This window comes from Bos grunniens, chromosome 8 (assembly GCF_055505025.1).
Source record: "Bos grunniens cultivar Pamir isolate PY7600 chromosome 8, Bosgru_T2T1.0, whole genome shotgun sequence".
Lineage (NCBI taxonomy): Eukaryota > Metazoa > Chordata > Mammalia > Artiodactyla > Bovidae > Bos > Bos grunniens.
The window spans coordinates 72,356,390-72,376,390 of NC_141172.1; the positions used below are offsets into that span (position 1 = coordinate 72,356,390).

General features: G+C 42.3%; 1 protein-coding gene across 4 annotated transcripts in view; it reads left to right on the plus strand.

The window, feature by feature from the left end:
- The window catches only part of DOCK5 (dedicator of cytokinesis 5), a 280,689-nt gene extending 261,353 nt beyond the window's left edge, over positions 1 to 19,336 (plus strand). For all 4 annotated transcript variants that reach the window (XR_015170066.1, XM_086416473.1, XM_086416474.1 and 1 more), the window contains 7 exons: positions 5,789 to 5,872; positions 6,699 to 6,836; positions 9,377 to 9,543; positions 14,936 to 15,104; positions 15,755 to 15,893; positions 17,266 to 17,369; positions 18,312 to 19,336. Coding sequence is in view for 3 of the 4 variants with exons in the window: in XM_086416473.1 (XP_086272599.1) it covers positions 5,789 to 5,872; positions 6,699 to 6,836; positions 9,377 to 9,543; positions 14,936 to 15,104; positions 15,755 to 15,893; positions 17,266 to 17,369; positions 18,312 to 18,416 (906 nt within the window). In the remaining variant the exon portion in view is untranslated. The remainder of the gene's footprint in view (positions 1 to 5,788; positions 5,873 to 6,698; positions 6,837 to 9,376; positions 9,544 to 14,935; positions 15,105 to 15,754; positions 15,894 to 17,265; positions 17,370 to 18,311) is intronic.
- The last annotated feature ends 665 nt before the right edge of the window (positions 19,337 to 20,001 follow it).

Genomic DNA, 20,001 nt, shown 5'->3' on the forward strand with positions numbered 1-20,001 from the left:
GATTGCCAGGAGAAATATCAATAACCTCAGATATGCAGATGACACCACCCTTATGGCAGAAAGTGAAGAGGAACTCAAAAGCCTCTTGATGAAAGTGAAAGAGGAGAGTGAAAAAGTTGGCTTAAAGCTCAACATTCAGAAAACGAAGATCATGGCATGCGGTCCCATCATTTCATGGGAAATAGATGGGGAAACAGTGGAAACAGTGTCAGACTTTATGTTTTTGGCCTCCAAAATCACTGCAGATGGTGACTGCAGCCATGAAATTAAAAAATGCTTACTCCTTGGAAGGAAAGTTAGGACCAACCTAGATAGCATATTCAAAAGCAGAGACATTACTTTGCCAACAAAGGTCTGTCTAGTCAAGGCTATGGTTTTTCCAGTAGTCATGTATGGATGTGAGAGTTGGATTATAAAGAAAGCTGAGCGCCAAAGTATTGATGCTTTTGAACTGTGGTGTTGGAGAAGACTCTTGAGAGTCCCTTGGACTGCAAGGAGATCCAACCAGTCCATCCTAAAGGAGATCAGTCCTGGGTGTTCTCTGGAGGGACTGATGCTGAAGCTGAAACTCCAATACTTTGGCCACCTGATGCGAAGAGCTGACTCGTTGGAAAAGACCCTGATGCTGGGAGGGATTGGGGGCAGGAGGAGAAGGGGACAACATAGGATGAGATGGCTGGATGGCATCACCGACTCGATGGACATGAGTCTTAGTGAACTCCTGGAGTTGGTGATGAACAGGGAGGCCTGGAGTGCTGTGATTCATGGGGTCGCAAAGAGTCAGACACGACTGAGCAACTGAACAGAACTGAATGCATTCAGTATATATAATAGAGGGTTTTTAATTGTTAGGTGTGGTTTCAGTGGCTAAATAATTTGGGAGTCTTCCTGAAAACTTTTCCCCTGGTGTCTTAGACAGTAAAGACTCTGCCTGCAATTAAGGGGGTCCAGATTGAATCCTTGAGTTGGGAAAATCCCCTCGAGAAGGGAATGGCAACCCATTCCAATACTCTGACCTAGAGGATTCCATGGACAGAGAAGGCTTGTGGGCTACAGTCCATGAGGTTGCAAAGAGTTGGACACGACTGAGGGACTAATGCTTCTTGAATATAAATATAACAAGTAACACCCCTGTCGAGTAGCACAGAAAATGAGGGGGAAGAAAAGGAGACAGACGGGAAGGACAAGCAGAGGTTAAATGGGCCGATTCTCTTAACAGTAAGTCCCCTACATACGAACAAGTTCCATTCCAAGAGCATGTGTGTGAATCCAGTTTTTTTGCTAAATCCAGCAAAGGTGGCCGAGGTACCCAACTAACACAATCAGCTCTACAGCACTATAATGGCTTATAGTACTTTTCACACAAATAACACATGTAAACAAACAGGAAAATAAAAAGTTTTTAATCTTACAGTACAGGACCTTGAATGTATAGTAGTACTCGCTACATGAACCCTGTCTTACACTTGCTTCCAGACATCCTGGGCTTCAAATGATGACCCTGTACTAGTGTACTCTGTACAGGAAAGTACACGAAGCACAGCCACTTGTAGAGGACACACGCACGTGGCAGTGCACACCAGACACAAGAACAGCTCGTGTGATTGGACATGCGAACGCATGTTCACATCTTTGAAAGTTTGCAGCTTGTGGGTTCCTGTATTTACATTTGTACCCAGTGCCCTGGGAAGATGAGGGGCTTCAGAATCAGTCACTGCTGTGACCCAGTTCTGGCTTTCCATTGGCTGCTGTGTGCTCTTGGGCAAGATACTTAGCTTCTCTTGAGCCCCGGTTTCATATTTGGAAAAAGTAAGGAAAATACATAACTGACAAGAGCGATGTCGGGAATGGAGTCGTCCTGTCTATAAGAAACATTCTACAACACCTGCCATGTGGTAGAGGCTTGATCAGTGTCAGTTTTCTTCCTGTCTCTCTCTGCCTGTTAGGGGTGAAATGTGTGATTTGAATGTTCTTGATAAATTGGGTTTCCCACTGCTCTGAGTCTGTTGTTGGAAAGATCTTTTTTCTTCTGTCCTCTCTTTCTTTCTCTTCTTTCAGCCTTTTTTAGTCTTATTATTCTCAGCAGCTAGTAAGGACTTAATACCAGAGAGCAATTCTAGTTTGCCCATGTGAGGGTTCAGTAATAATTTCCAGTATTTCTATGGAATTCAATATTAGGACCCAGAAGGCAATACTTTTTTTTTTTAATACTATAATGATTTCAGTGTGTGTTTTTTCCTATTAGCTATCTGGCACAAATTTTAATGTGTCTTTCCAAGTATTCATTTTTTTTTCAGAACGCCCTAAACTCTGATTTATATATGCCAATATTGGTGACAATTATATAATTTTAATTTTTTTATTGTGAAAGTCAAATAATATAAAACATACTATTTTAACCATATTTAACTGTACAGTTCAGTGGCACTAAGTACATTTACATCTCACCATCATCCATCTGCTGAATTTTTCACTTTCCTAAACTGAAACTCTGTCCCCCATTAAACACTAACTCCTCATCCCCCCATCCCCTGGTCCCCGGCCTCTCCCAGTGTACTTTCTCACTCCATGAGTTTGACTGTTAGAGGTATCTTCTGTAAGTGGGATCAAGCAGCATTTGTCTGTGCCTCGTTGTGCTGTGCTTCGTCGCCCAGTCATGTCCAGTTCTTTGCGAATCCATGGACAGTAGCCTGCCAGGCTTCTCTGTCCATGGGAATTCTCCAGACAAGAATACTGGAGTTGGTTGCCATTTCCTTCTCCAGGAGATCTTCCCAACCCAGGGATTGAACCTGGGTTTCCCGCATTGTAGGCAGATTCTTTACTATCTGAGCCACCAGGGAAGCCCTCATTGTTGTGACTATTATATAATTTTATATGAAGTTTTTTCCAATATGACCATCTTCAAATTGAAAAGGGAAAGGAAGTATATATAAACAAATTTATTTCAAGAACTTTTCAAAAATATTAGTTTATACTTTTCATTAATATGTGTGACTTTGTATATTTCTCAGTATAAGAAAAGAGTAAATTCTTGGATCACCTTGAGCTATTGCAGTCAGTTGGGAAATCCATCATTACCAGTTTGATACAGGTGACCTATTTTAGGGCAGCTCTTTAATCAGTGCCTTAGTCATTGGAACCCAGGAGCCATTTACTGTAATTTATCAGCCCTTTGTGGTGTGAGGCAGGACTCTGCTAGAATAATTAATTTCAGAGCACTCTGCTCTGGTGATCCATGACTCAACTGATGCTTTGGGAATTTTAGGGTGTATTATAGGTTAAAAAAAATTACCTTTCAAAAATATAAACTACCTGTATTTTTTAAATATTTTACTTGTTTTGGGCTGTGCTGGGTCTTTGTTGCTGTACAGGCTTTTCTCTGATTGGAGCAAGTGGGGGCTACTCTCTAGTTGGCGATTCTCAGGCTTCTTGTTGCAATGACTTCTCTATCATGGAGGACAGGCTCTAGGACATGCAGGCTTCAGTAGTTGCGGCCCATGGGCTCTAGAGCACAGGCTCGGTAGTTGTGGCTCACCGGCTCAGTCGTTCCCTGGCATGTGGGATCTTCCCAGACATGGGATCGAACCCAGGCCTCCTGCATTGGCATGTGGATTCTTTACCACTGAGCCATCAAGGAAGCCCTGAACTACATGTATTTTTAAAATTATTTATTTGGCTATGCCTGGTCTTAGATGTGGCATGCAGGATCTTTTTAGTTGCAGCTTGCAGTTCCCTGACCAGTGATGGAGACAGGGCTCCTTCTATTGGAGGCACAGAGTCTTAGCCACTGGACCACCAGGGAAGTCCCAAGTACATGTATTTTGAAAGGTGGCTGAAGATTTAAGCAAATACTTAAATACTTCATTTAGATCGATAATCCGTCTAAATATGAATCTGCTATAACAAGCTGCTCCATAAATGTCCCATTTCCTTTTTGTGATTCTTGGATTCTATACATTTATATTCTCTGTCGTATTCGTTTCCTAGGGCTGCCATAACAAAATACCACCAACAGAGTGGCTTAAAACAATAGGGATTGACTGCCTCACAGTCTGAAAGCAAGGTGTCTGTAGCATCAGTTCCCTCTGAGGCATGTGAAGATGAGTCTGCTCCCTGCGTCTCTCCTGGCTTCTGTGGGCTACTGGCTGCCTTTGCTTTATTAAAAAATTTTTTATTTATTTTTGGCTGACTTGAGCCTTTGTTGCTTCGAGGGCTTTTCCTCTAGTTGTGGAGAGCAGAGGCTACTCTCTAGTTGTGGTGCGTGCACTTCTCATTGTGGTGGCTTCTCTTGTTGAGGTGAATGGACTCTAGGGCTCATGGGCTTCAATAGTTGTAGTGCTAGTAAGGTCAGCAGTTGCAGCTCCTGTGCTCTGGAGCAGGGGCTCAGTAGTTGTGATGCATAAGCTTAGCTGCCTCACAGCATGTGGTATCTTCACCGACCAGGGATCGAACCCATGTCCCCCGCATTGGCAGGCAGACTGTTAACCACAAGACCACCAAGGAAGTCCTGCAGGCAACTTTTGGCATCCCTTGCCTTGTAGATTACTGTCTTCTCCTTGTCCCGTCACGTGGTGTTCTCTCTGTGTATAGGTATCTGTCTTCTCATGTCCCCTCCTTGTAAGGAAACCAGTTAGACACCAGTGTCTAAGGGTTCCTCCTATTCTAATATGACCTCATCTAGACCTCTGCAGTTAGTCTGTGACCATATGAGGTCACTTTCATAGGCCCTAGGCTTAGGACTTCAACCTGTGCCTTGGGGATGGGGACACAGTTCAACCAATCAAGGAAAAATATTGCACATACTCTGTTTTCCACAGAAAATGCGCTGACCTCTTTTATAACTGTATTCTATAGTTTTTGGAACTCTTGGATCTCATGTAATGGGGTGGTCCTTCTAAGGAGTGGAGGAAAAGAGTAAGGGGGATATTTGAAGGTCTCTGAAAGCATTCTTATGCTTGTGATGGTTATAGTATAGGGAGGAAATAGGTAACTCTAGTTTGGAACTCTGTTGGAGCATAAATGTTCACCATAGACTTTGGTTCTTCTCCCCTAATGAATTCTGTCTTTAACATAGTCTTTCATGTAACACCTATGTTTGTAGGTTGAATTTGGGTTTATTTTCTTATCATAGGGCCTTTACATCAATATTTATTGATGATGTCATGGGTGATGTGGTCTTGACATACCATAATAAATACAACCTGCATTTACCTGCATTTAATATTTTCAAAACCGTTCCACATCTATAGCATTTCTCATTTTTTCCTTAAAAATAGCCTTTCAGATTGATGATGAGTATAAGTGTTAAAACTTTTGCAGGTCTTCAGTAATTGTGATACAGTCTGCAAGGCAGGAAAACTCTCAGCCACATCTTCAGCCTGTTAATTTTTTGCTCTTTTATAAATCTAGGCATTTAGTCTCATGATTAACTTTTTTGATATTGTCACTTGGTCTTTTCTTAGTTCTCTGGGGAACTTATTTTAATGAATGACAGTCTCCGCTGGTGCTGTTGATTTGACGTGTATATGTAGCTATAGTTAAGATGTCCTCTTGCTAGGAATTGCATGATTCTAGAAAGACTACAAAATACCCCATTCCTTTTTGAATTGTCCACTGGTGATTTAAGGGCTATCCCAGGAATGGAATCTGTGTTTACTTAATCATTCCTGGTTCACCGGAGGAACAGAGGATGTGTTTCCCTCTTCCCATTTCCTTCCCCTTCCTTTCGGGGTCACATATACAGACAGGAATGCATTCTAATCAATACTTGCCAATGCTCTCCTTTTAGGCATTTTTTACAGATAAGTACTTGCAGGAGCATCCTGAAGACCTGGAGAAGATTGAGCTGCTAAAGCGACTAATAGCTTTGCAGGTATGTCCAGGGAAGGTGGGGGGACAGCACCCCATGCTCCTTGGGTGACTGCCTTGCATGATACTCTCTAGGGCAGCGGTCCCCAGCCTTTTTCGCACCAGGGACCAGTTCTGTGGACAACAGTTTCTCCTCAGATCGGGGTTGGGAATGATAGTTTGGAATAATTCAAGTTCATTGCATTTATTGTGCACTTTATTCCTTTTATCAGTACATCAGCTCCACCTCAGATTATCAGCCATTAGACCAGAGGTTGAAGACCCCTTGCTCTGGGGCATCCATCTCCAAGCCCCCATTTAGGGTTCCTTTTTTATTTAAACTCTTAGAATCACAGCCTGTCTTACTTATTTGGCAAAGTGACACAGGAGGAGCATTTCATTAGACGGTGCAGTGTTGAGAGTGGTCTTCTTAGCAGGGAGACTAAGCTCCCCCAGTTGATTTACTGGCATGTGTTTCCATCTGAGAATTGTTGGTCTCAGTTTCTGTCTCTCATTACCTTTATAAACAGTGGGAGGAAATGCAGTCATACAGGTCAGTCCAAGGTGACACCTATCAGTTGCCCCTGCCTAGAAAGGTCCCCAGGCTTATGTGAGTTTGCCTGGCTTGGTCTCCTGGTTACTTGTGTCCTAGGTATGTGAATGCCTCTGCATCTTTAACCCAAGGGCATCTGGTTCCCAAGCCCTGTGCTAAGAAACAGCGTTTTCATTTGATCTGTTCTATGTCCATCAGTTGACCTGTCTACCCCCACCGTTCATCCTCTCCCAGCCTCGAAATCTGAATCATCCCTCTTCCTAAACCTCATCCCATTCCTCTCATGCCATTTTCCCAGATGCCTCTGCTGACAGAGGGGATCCGCATCCATGGGGAGAAGCTGACGGAGCAACTGAAGCCACTGCATGACCGGTTGTCTTCCTGCTTCCGGGAACTCAAGGAGAAAGTGGAAAAGCGCTATGGGGTCATAACACTGGTAGGCTTTGTCTCAACAGCCTATGAGCTTTTCTTATTCCTGACCTTTTTCTAGTCTCTTCTACTGTTTGTGATACTGATCCTTTTTTCAGATGCCAAAATAATCAAAGTAGACTAGGGATGGCTTGAACAGACAGGGTGGGAGAGGGAGGGCCGGGTCGGAAAGGCATGGTTTGCTCTTGATGACCTTCAACTGTTGTGTAGGATAGTGGTTCTCAAACTTGAATGACCATCAGAACAACCTGGAAGGCTCGTGAAGACAGATTGCTGGGCCGTGTTCCCTGGGATTTTCATTCACTTGGTCTGGGGTGAGGCCCAAGAACTGGCATTTCCAGCGTGCACCAGGTGGTGCTGTGGGACTAGGGACCACACTGTGGAAACCGCACTACTAGAAATGGGAATTTCCTCATCCCAGACTCTACTTATTTGTGTCCTATCTAGTCCAACTCATAGTTTTTCCTAATCTTTTTTTTTAATTTTATTATTTGTTTTGGTGAAATATTCATACCCTTTGCACCTTTGAAGAGGAGAAAGAATTGTGAGTTACATTTGACAATGCATGTAGCTGATTTCATGATTTTTTAAGAACAGTTGTAACATTTCTCACTCTGGCTGGTGGCTCAGTCAGTTAAGAATCCGCCTGCAATGCAGGAGGCCTGAGTTCTATCCCTGGGGTGGAAAAATCCCCTGGAGAAGGAAATAGCAACCCATTCCAGTATTCTTCCTTGGGAAATCCCACGGACAGAGGAGCCTGGCAGGCTACAGTCCACAGGGTCGCAAGAGTCGGACACAACTTAGCGACTAAACCTAACATTTCTCACAGCTACAATTTTCTTCTTTTCCTTCCAAGAAATTAGGTGGAGGGGTACATGGGCCAACCTTTTCTCTTCTACAGTTGTTGATATGCTTGGTTCCATCTTCATTTAGCTGTCCTTTTTAACATATCCTACTTTCTTCAAAAGTTGTATTCTTGAACTCCAGATTTTTAAAAACTCTGTTTCCTCAAATCATAGCTCTGAATTTCTTTTCATGTATTTCTGTTCCCCAATTCCCACGCCTCCATCTCTATTTCCTTTTTCTCCCAAGTGTCGTTTTGATCCTCTCTCACAGTCATCCAAGTGTTTAGTCAGGCCTTCCTATGAATTTACCTCCTAACCTGCTGCCAGTTTTCTTTTAGGAACATTTGTCTTTTACACAAATTCCTAGATGGCAAAGACGTGGCTTTCACTCAGTGAATTTAGTTTTTATTAGACCCAGGTCAGTATTAAGATTTAGATTTGATATGGTGGCCTATGGGGATAATCAGTCCTACCAGAGACATGTCTTACGACAGAAGATCCGTGCTCCTTGACTTCCTAAGATTCACCAGGATAAGCTTTAGGTTTATAGTTTCAATCTTAAACTCTTCTGTTATTCCAGTATATGCTTTTTTAAGTGCCCTCTTTCAGAAGCTAAGTTGGAGAAGCAGACAAAAGGTTTTGCTATCCTATTGATGGTAATGAACATCTTGGTTTGTCCCTTCTCATGGGACTGATAGAAAATTAGGGTGAATTTTTCTCTAGTCTTAGAAACAAGGCAGGTTTAACCTAAGTTGTGTCTGTAACTAAGAATATAAGGTAGTGGGGGAGGACTACACAAGGGGAGTGAGGGAGGAATGGATTGGGAGTTTGGGGTTAGCAGATGCATGCAAATTATTATATGTACAATGGATAAACAACCAGGACCTACTGTATAGCACAGGAAACAATACTCAATATCCTGTGATAAGCCATGGAAAAGTGTGTGTGTGTATATATATATATATATATATATATATGGGGTGTGTGTGTGTATATATATATATATTTATCAGTCAGTTCAGTCGCTCAGTTGTGTCTGACTCTTTGTGACCCCATGGACTGCAGCACGCCAGGCCTCCCTGTCCATTACCAACTCCCGGAGCCTACTCAAACTCATGTCCATCTAGTTGGTGATGCCATCCAGCCATCTCATCCTCTGTCATCCCCTTCTCCTCCTGCCTTCAGTCTTACCCCACATTAGGGTCTTTTCCAGTGAGTCAGTTCTTCTCATCAGGTGGCCAAAGTATTGGAGCTTCAGCATCAGTCCTTCCAATGAATTTATTTATATGTGTGTGTGTGTGTGTGTGTATATATATATCTGAATCACTTTGCTGTACATCGGAAGCTTAACAACATTGTAAATCAACTATACTTTAACAAAATAAATGTAGAGTTGTTAAATATACAGAAAATGAACTCACAACTTAGACTTTAAAATGTCAGGATGTTGTGATACACAATTACAAAATATCTCATTATGTCATAATAAGCAAAATAGTGTGTCAATAAAATCTTCCCAACTACAGAAAAAGAATATAGCATTTGTAGTATTTAACAGCCAATGAAGCACAGGCACCAGCCTATCAGGATGGGGTCCCAGCACTGACACAGATGGGACTGGCCATAAACCAGTGGGAACTGCGCCAGTTGCTAGGGGCTTAATTCCAGGCCAGCTAACCATGAGGGGTCATGTCTCCTTCAGCCGCCCAACTTGACCGACCGGAAGCAGAGCCGCACAGGATCTGTGATGATCCCCTACATCATGTCATCCACACTGCGGAGATTGTCCATCACCTCAGTGGCTTCCTCTGTGATCTCCACCTCTTCTAACTCATCTGATAACGCTCCTTCCAGACCAGGATCTGATGGGTAAGGCTTTGATCTCTAATTGCCAAGAAGGATAGGTAAATCTTTCCTAATGTTTGCCTTTGGTCACCCAAGTGAAACTTGGTCAATGTGGATGTGTCATCTTCATAGGAAAATAACTCACAGTACCTGGGTTATTAGTTTTGGGATCTTTCTCATCATCTTCCTCATGAGAAATATCATTATTTACATGATAGTAACAACAGTTATGAAAAATAGAAAAAAAAATCACCCATAATCCTGTCACACCCTATCAACCCACCCAGTCATATCCTAGTTTGTCTCACAATAATTTCTAGTTATTGCTTGCCTTTTGTTTTTCATTATTTCAATTAAAATTTTTTTTGGCTGGACCAGGTGGCATATGGGATCTCAGTTCCCTGCCCAGGGACTGAACCTGGGCCATGGCAGTGAAAGCTGGGAATCCTGACCCAGTAGGCCACTGGAGAAATCTTTCATTATTTCAGTTTTTAAAAATAACTTAAAAATTTATTTCATGAATAGGAAATATAATCACATATGAAATTTAAAAGGGTATATCATGAAAATAATCTCCCATCAGTCCCAGACTCCCAGCTTATCAGTACCACTCTCCAGAGGCCAGTGATATTGTCTTCTGGTTTTGTTCTGTTTTTTGGCTGCACTGCTGGACGTGTAGCTCTTGAGTTTCCTGACCAGGGATTGAACTCATGTCCCCTGCACTGGAAGCTTGGAGTCCCAAGCACCGGACCACCAGGGAAGTGCCCCAGGTTCTGTTCTTGGTGCCTTTCCAGCAGCTTTTTATCTGTACAGAAGCAGTTCCTAAATATATATCCTTTCCCACATGTTTTTGATATATAAATGGTGGTATATAATACTCTATCTGCCTTGCTTTTTTCACTTACTAGATCTGGAAGTCATTCCATTTCAGAACAAAGAGAGCCTCCTCTTTTCTTTGAGGTTAGATATCTCATGATACACCTACACCATAATACACTCCATCATTGTTTCCTGATGGACATTTGATTGATTTAAGCCTTTTACTATCACAGTAGTGATAGCAGTGAATGATCTTCAATATATATTATTTTGGGGGTGGGATGAATTGGGAGACTGGGATTGGTATATACACATTATTGACGCTATGTATTAAATAGATGGCTAATGAGAATCTACCGTATAGCACAGGGAACTCTACTCAGTGCTCTGTGGTCAGCTAATTGGGAAGAAATCCGAAAAAGGGGATATATATGTATACATATAGCTGATTCACTTTGCTGTACAGCAGAAACTAACACAACATTGTAAAGCAACTATATCCAATAAAAATTAATTTTAAAAAAGAATGGAAAAAAATTACTTTGTAAATATTTAATTATAGCAATATAAGAAAAAGTCAAGAAGTGAAATTACTGTTAAACATATATAGCTGAAGTTCTCAAAATTATTCATAAAATGACTTTCGCAGAGATTATAACCGTTGATAGTCCCACCAGCAATATGCAAGGGTACCTGGCCACTCACACCTTGCCACCAAATTGTGTATCATCAGGCCTTTTAATTTTTACCAGTCTGATAGGTGGAAAATGTTTTCTTGGCATGGGGATTTTGTTTTGTTGCACTTGTGGTTTTCTTTCTCTTGTATGAAATTGAGCATTTTTTCATTTGTTTAGTAGCTTGTATGTATTTTATTTTCTGTGAACTGTGGTCACACATGTACATTTTTCTGTTGGATTCTGGCCCTTTGTGTTGAGCTGAAATATTACCCTAATTTTTCCTTTGTCTATTGACTTTGCTTCTAAATTTTTATTTAGTTGCGCTGATTTTTGTTTAAATGCAGTCAAATACCTTAATACTTGATTTTATGACTTCTGGATTTTATATCATGGTTAAAGTCCTTCCCTACTGTAAGACTACGAAAAACTAATTTTACAGTTTCACTATTTATAATAAAATCTATGATTCTTTTTTAAGTTTATTCTCCTATAAGGTATGAAGTATAGAGCCAATTTTTTTCCATGCTTGGCTAGCCTATAATGTTAAGTGAGCAAACCATCTTTTCTCTACTGATTTGAAATGTCCTCCTTATTTAAAAAAAAAAATCAAATTCTAATGTGTTCTTTAGGTATTCATGGACTTTCCCCCCATTTCTTAGACCTACCTATATGGTTCATGCACTTCTGCTAATTCAGTCTTATTTACTGTAGATCTTAAAGGGTTTTAAGTGTCTAATAGCTTTTTTCAGAATTTGCCTGGCTAGTTTTACTCAGTGCTTGTTTTTGGATTAACTTGTTTAGAATCCTGTTGTTATTTTTATTGAGATATGATGTTACATTTATGGATTGAGTTTATGGCTTTTTGATATTCAACCTTCCTTACCGGAAACGTGGAGTGCCTTTCCATGTGATCAAACTTAAAATATTTTAAAGGAGTGAATTCATAATTGTGTTCAAATAGAAAAGCATGGGATGTACTGTTTTGTGACCTACTGCTTAATTTTATATAAATGATGAATACTTAACATCAGTGTGAATTTTAATGTTGAATATAAGTTAAATCTTTTGGCTTAAAACTTAATTTGTAATCTTTTAATTCCATGCTATAATAGCCATACCACAAAAATAACCTGTTCAAATGGTCTTCTACCTGGAAATTAAATGTTTTTTATTTCTTAAATTATTTATCCATCCTTTTACATTGACATAGATATCTTTACATAGTTGCAATTATCACATGGATAGAGTTTGGTAATTTGCTTTTTCCTCTTTGTCTTTTTATTATAAGCACTATCTACGGTGCTATATAATATTAAGATTTTTTTCATCATTTTTGATGGCTGTTTATCAGTACAGCATATGAATGTGCCATAATTAATTCTTCTCCCTATAATGGGATGTTTTAGCTGTGTCACTCTAAACAGGTAATCATAAAAGTTCATTATAAATTTAATATAAAAGCGTTTAGGTTGTATCAATATAAAATGCATTTATATTATTAGTAGCATGTATTTGTGTACATTTAGCTTTATGATCACTTAAGATATATTCTCATATCATTTCTAAGTCTTTTGGTTAACATGGAGTATAGGATGCACTTCCAAAAGCATGTATGACCTATTCAGGAGAGGTATTTTTTTTTACAGTTTGTTTTGTTTTGTTTTTTAATTTTTATTGGAGAATCGTTAATTTACAATGTTGTATTAGTTTCAGGTGGACAACAAAGTGATTCAATTTTACATATACATAAATTCAGTCTTTTTTAGATTCTTTATAATTCTTGCTGTATTATCACAAATACTAATATGCAATGCCATATGAAATGTATGAGTGACTATATCATTTTTCATAATATATTCACTTATATTAGGTATTTTTATTATTTTTAGTCTTGAAAAATTCCTAAAGATTAAATAATACCTGGTTTGCTTTTCTCTTTTATGGTTTCGGTCATGCTGTTAAAGGGATACTACTTACTTTGTGAAAGGGCTTCCCTGGTGGCTCAGATGGTAAAGAATCTGTATGCAATGCGGGAGACCTGGGTTCAATCCCTGGGTTGGGAATATCTCCTGGAGAAGGGCATGACAATCCATTCCAGTATTCTTGCCTGGAGAATCACCATGGAAAGAGGCGCCTGGAGGGGTACAGTCCATGGGGTCTCAAAGAGTCATGTAGAAGTTCTGTTCTGTTCAGTACGACTCTTCTCTTAATTGAACTCTGCCCCATTAAAAAAAAAATTTTTTTTTCAAGTAGTTATTGAGAACCAGAGACCCCGTAATTGCTGATCCATTAGGGCAGTAAACACAGAGCAGATGACTGGGGTCCTATTCTTGCTGTGACCCAGGCAAGGTGGATTATTGCTCTTGCCCACATTTGCCCAATGAGGAAGAAGACATCATTGAACTTCCCTGTCAGTCCAGAGGTTAAGACTCGGTGTCTCCAATACAGTGGGTGTGGGTTTGATCCTGGGTCAGAGAACTAGGATCCCACATGCTACACGGGGTGGCCAAAAAAAATTTTTTTTAATTACAATAATACTTACTATTTTTCCCTTTATAACTGATAAGCAGTTTAGGGAGAGATATTTCAAAATCTCTCTAGACACTTTTGTTTCTCATCAAATTCTTCCCCTCTATATCAGCATCTAATCATGATTCTTACTATGGCATTTAAAATTTGTTAATGTAATTAAAAAAAAGTTGTTTTTGAGAAGTTCTCCTATATGCTAGGGCTTCCCAGGTGGCACAGTGGTAAAGAATCCACCAGCCAATGCAGGAGACAAAAAAGACACAGAGTCGACCTCTGGGTCAGGAAGATCCCCTGGAGAAGGAAATGGCAAACCTACTCCAGTGTCTTGCCTGGGAAATTCCATGGACAGAGGAGCCTGGTGGGCTACAGTCCATGGGGTCACCAGGAGCTGGACATACTGAGCGTGCATACACCTATTTGCTAGGTACTGTTGTAAGTATTTTGTAATAACCCTCTGAAAGTGAAAAAAGTATTAGTTGCTCAATTGTGTCCGACCCTTTGAGACCCCATGGACTGTAGCCCACCAGGCTCCTCTGTCCATGGCATTCTCCAGGCAGGAATACTGCAGTTGGGTAGCCATTCCCTTCTCCAGGGGATCTTCCCAACGCAGGGATCAAACCTGGGTCTCCCACTCTGCAGGCAGATTCTTTACTGTCTAAGCCACCAGGGAAGCCCTAATGACCTTATGAGATAGATATTATTCTTATCCCCATTTTTACAGATAAGGAAACTGAGGTATGAAAAAATTATCTGCCCAAGGTCACCCAGCAAGTAAATGTAGGTAAGATTTGAATGCAAGGCTGTAGGGCTCCAGGACTTGTGCTCTTAGCCACTATATAATGCTGCCCGTTCATCTCTTACTGTATGAACTCTCTCTTTACCTATAAGTTTAGTAAGATCTTATCTTCCTAGCATAAGATAACTACTCACTAGTATTTTCTTGACGTGCTTGGATGGCCTCATTTCTTACTTGTAGACCTTGAGATGTTCAGTTGGCAGTTGGAAGTTCGGATTTAGAACCTGAGAAGGAAGCCACAGGTGAAGGTGTTGTTGAAGGGTCGTATCCTCTGATTTTGGGGCATCAGTTTTCACTGGCAGGTGATCAGTGTTTTCTGACTTTGTCCTTGTTTGTAGCTGACAGGTCAGTCTTTTGTTTTTTTGACATGTAGTTGATTTATAATGTTGTGTTCATTTCTACTGTATTGCAAAGTGACTTGGTTATACATCATATGTATTCTTTTTCATAGTCTTTTCCATTACGGTTTATTACAGGATACTGAATAGAGTTTCCTGTGCTGTTGAGTAGGGCCTTGTTGTTTATCCAGCCTCTGTACACTAGTTTGCATCCACTAACGCCGGCCTCCCAATCCCTCCCTCCCCCACCCCGATAGGTCCTGCCTGGAGCCACTGTTGGAGTGCAGGGCCTCGTCAGGGGCCAGAGTGGAAGATCTGTCCCTGAAAGAGGAGAGTGAGGCTCGGATGAGCAAGTTCAAGATTAAAGACTGGAGTCTGAGCAAGTCCCAGGTCATCGCAGAGAAAGTGCCAGAACCTGATCTGATGGTAAAAACAACAAACCCGAAACAAGATGACTGTAGGTTTTCCACCGTGTTCCCTGTAGGCAGGCTTCTCACCATTGACATCATAACTGTGAGTGACTAGGTTGAAGCCTGTCGTGCTTTCTCAGGACACAGCAGCCTAGGATGGGCTCAGATCTCAGATGGTGCTGAGAAAACCATGTACAGAGATCAGCTCTCTAAATCAGTAATGGCACAAGATCTATCCTCAGTGAAAATACGTGGATCGATGCTTAGAGTTGTGATTCTCACCACCATGTTCCATGAGCCCATCCAAACATTGTCATTTCCCTTCTTTTAGTTTAAAAAAAAAATAAAAAGTACGTTTTCTTCCATAAGCCACATCATGTTGTTAAATGTGGTGGGACCGGGTATCCCTGAGAATCAGGGTGGCTCATCACACTAAATGACACAACCCATTGGCTAGCCAGAAAATAGTCTGTGCACTGGGGATTCCCTGTTTGTGTCTTCATCCTCGTACCCTCCATGTGCTAGTGTGGTAAACTTACAGAGGGCTCCTGGAATTTTGCCCTTTAACAAGATTCTGCTCTGCAGACAGGGTTGTTTAAAGAGTATTGATGAGTTCGACACTCTTCACAGTGACAATGTTTTGCTTTGTTCTCCCCCCGCCACTAGAGCCCAACCAAGAAATCACAGAGACCCAAGAGTCTCCAGCTGTCGGACAATCGGCTGACACCATTTCCTGGCGCTTCACCTCCACAGTCAACAGCCCTGAGCCCACCCCAACTCACTCCTAAAGCGAACAGGGCCCTGAGTAAGTTTACCTGTAGAGACCCCTTATAGTCATTTCACTAGGTGATGGAGTATGTTTATGAATCTGGGCCATTTTTAATCAAAATAGCCACAAGAGGACTGAGATGATAGTCAAATTGGTTCAGTTTGGTGGTCATGGGTGTCATTCAATTAGATTAGTGTTTGGCCAGAGTCCTTAGGTTGCTAAGACTCATTAAACTTTTCTATACAGGGAGCCGTGGGGCTTTCCTAGTGGCCCAATGGTAAAGAATCCACCTGCCAATAAAGGAAACACAGGTTCAATCCCTGGGTGGGGAGTAGGAATCCAGGTAGGAACTCCAGTTCAATCCCTGGAGTAAGAAATGGCAACCCACTCCAGTATTCTAGCCTGGAAAATCCCATGGATGGAGAATCCTCGCGGGCTACAGCTTCTGTGATCATAAAGAATCGGACATGACTTAGCAGCAGTACAGGGAGCACCGTGGGGTTTCACTGCCCGTTTTCCAGTGCTGATGGTATAAATGAGATCGATTGGACTAGAACTAGATAGGAAGTAATTTAGGAACTGTTGGCCAAGTAGCCATGTGCTTTATGTGGAGAAGGGTCTGAAAGGATAAGAAATAGACAAATTACACTCAGGTTTGGGGAGTCAGCAGGACACAAGTCCTGAGATGAAGTACAAGGACGCTTAACACCAAGGAGCAGTAGAAGAATAGATCGTCACCCCAAACAGGAGACTGTAGTCAGCCAGCGTCAGAGTTAATCAGGCACGGTTTCCTGGAGGAAGTAGATATTGCACTCTTTAAATGAGGGGTATGTAAGTTCAGGATCTCATGCCTGATGATCTGAGATGGAGCTGATGCAATAATAATAGAAATAAAGTGCATAATAAATGTGATGTGCTTGAATCATCCTGAACCCTTCCCGCCACCACGGTCCATGGAAAAGTTGTCTGCCACAAAACCAGTCCCTAGTGCCAAAATGGTTGGGGACTGCTGCTTTAAATGATAAATTGTAATAGTCCAATATAACCAGTATTTATTAACCACCTAGTTTGTGACAGATGTTTTTTTCTAAGAACTTGGGATATATCAGAGAACAGAGTAATACCCTAAGTTCTAGAAAATATTCTCATCTTCAGTGTAACAGTGACACCCTTTAACAAAACATGAAATTTTTACTTAAGAGTTTCTCATGACGCCTTCTGGTGAAGGAAGGGCGCTACATGTGTCCCAGCAGGTAAGAGGTCTTCATTCTGTCCACAAAAACTGTAGAATGTGACCTTAGCGATTTGATTGACCAGGTGGTTTAGGGTGGCAGTGTCCAGCGGAAGTGCCATGAGATTCCTCGGTGAGTTCACTTCTCTGCTTTCATCTACTTTGTGTCATTTCCAGGCTCCCCATCGTTGCAGACAGATGGACCGACAACGGCTAATGTCCCACCGCCCCCTCCCCCCAAAAGCAAGCCCTATGAGAGCAGCCAGAGGAATCCCACAGAGGTAGGAAGGTGACAGAAGGGCACTGGGGCCGGGGAGCACCCACTCATGGGAATGTAACCTTGGATTTCCCCAGGTTTTGATAGGCAGGTTGTCCCATTGATTTGCCACTCTGATCAGTTTTTGATTCCTTCCTGAGAGAGAGAGGCATTTTCAATGGGAAGGAAGATGTTTCATTGGACTGGAGGGCCCTCACCCTGGGTCCAGAGGAGGGAAATAAGCCAGGAGTTCTGACTCACACCTGAGTGAATGAGGGATAGTCATTCTGGAAGGGCCTCCCGTGGTTTCCTTTATTCATTCAACACATATTTACTGAGCCCTTACTATACATACGGGCTTCCCAGGTGGCACTAGTGGTAAAGAACACGCCTGGCAATGCAGGAGACACAAGAGATGGCAGGTTTGGTCACTGGGTCGGAAAGATCCCCTGGAGTAGGAAATAGCACCTCACTCTAGTTCTCTTGCCTGGAGAATCCCATGGACAGAGGAGCCTGGTGGGCTGTAGTCCATGGGGCTGCAAAGCATCGTACATGGCTGAACACATAGTAATGCTATTTTGGGGAGGCTTCCTTGGTGGCTGAGATGGTAAAGAATCTGCCTGAAATGCAGAAGACTTGGGTTCGATTCCTGGGTCAGGAAGATCCCCTGGAGAAGGGAATGGCACCCTACTCCACTATTCTTGGCTAGAGAATTCCATGGGCAGAGGAACCTGGCAGGCTATAGTCCATGGGGTCGCAGAGTTGCACACAGCTGAGCAACACACACACAAAAGGGAAAAGGGGGAGATAAAACTAGTCATATCTCTAAAATTTTGCCTTGCAAAGGCTTTGTAGATAAACTCAGGTCACTTTTAAGCTAACACTGAATGTTGGAATTGTGGAGGAGAAGGCAAAATTAGGAAGAAAGGGAAGACTCATGTCTCCTTTTGTGTATCCACCCCAACAGATTGCACCCCCACTGCCTGTCCGAAGAGAGGCCATAGTCCCGCCCCCTCCACCTCCAAAAGTACGGAAATCCGGCATCCTTTCTTTTGAGCCTGGATCCCAGTAAGGATCTTATCCTCTCTCTGGAGCTCTGAGCACCTGGACCACGGATGCCTGGGAATTGGCCTTGGAGAAGCAGGGTCCTCACTGCCCGGGGTCCCTGCTGGCCTCCTTTCCTGATCTGGAACTGAGGTTCACCAGCTCAACACTGGTTTCATCTTTTCCAAAGCATCTTTTTGATCCATGCCTGAGGCCCTGCCATTTCTCCTCCAACCCATGTGGAATTCCATAGTTGGCCACTTCCTGTGTTTCTCCCTCACCGTTATTACATTTCAGCCTCCAGCACAGAACCACCAGGGTCTCCAGGAGCCTGGATAAGTTCTTCGTTGGTGCTGGTGGTGGGAAAAGCCTCACAAACCTACTCCTTACAGGAATTTCCTGCTTTGCTTCTGAAAAGCTGTACTTAAGACATTGTTTTCTCATGTGGACACACCCTGTGATATAACCTATTGGAAGAGACCAACATCACGTACTTTGGTAGCCAAAATTATCTATCTTTCTGAGGTTTCCCTGTGCTTTTTTTTTTTTTTGCGGGAAAGAACATCTTTTTCATGGAGATTGGCTGCTTTCAAGTAGGAATGGCTATCATCGTTGAAAGAATGTGGACTCAACCGTGAGCCCTGAGCGCCTCTGTTTCCCCCACCCACCTAAACTGTCCCCCTCCACCTTCCCAGGAGTTCCCCACACTCCCAACTAATGGTCCTCTCTGCACGGCAGTCACCTCTTCCTACCACAGACTCCCAAGACTCTGACTTTGGCACAGTTTCTTCTATTACCTCGGAGCTCAGATCACTGGATATAAGGGACTTAGAAGCCTGGATTGAACTGCTTTGCTTCGAGATCTCATTGGAATGGTTTGGTGGCCCCCCATCTGCAACCTGATTTTATCCTGGAGAATACAGTGCAATATCTCTTGTTGATTATTTATTCCTTCTTGATTGTTTAATTGATTTGATGATGTGTTCACGGTACCCTCATCAGGCCTCTTTTCAGAAGAAAAGGTAGGGTGATTCAGAGGATCAAATATTATCAGCAGATACGTAAACAGCCACACAGAACTAAAGACCTTTTGAGCTCGACGGCCCTTAAAAGTCCTCCAGTACCCACCCCCCATTTTGTAGATAAGGAAATTGAGGCTAAACACAGAAAATCCTACTACAGACTCTCCCTAATAACCCAGCTTTCTCATTGAGTTTATACCTAGATAACATCTCTAGAAGACAACCCTGATGAATTCTTCAGTCCCTACCCCTAGCTGGAACAATAGTGGAAATGTCCCAGATAATTTCTGTACTACTTAGCTTTTTATGGCAAAATAGAAAACATTTAGAGTATGGATGTCCTGGGTCAGCCTGTGGGTATGCTCACCAGGGACTCTTCGGCAGCCTGGCCAGGTCACCTTGCCTTTGAGGTCCAGGATAGGTGGGGGGTTTCCCAGATGGCTCAGTGGTAAAAGAATCTGCCTGCCAGTGTAGGAGATACAGGAGATTTGGGTTCAATCCCTGGGTCGGGAAGATTCTGTGGAGAAGGACAGGGCAACCCGCTTCACTAACCTTGCCTGGAGAATCCCATGGACAGAGGATCCTGGTGGC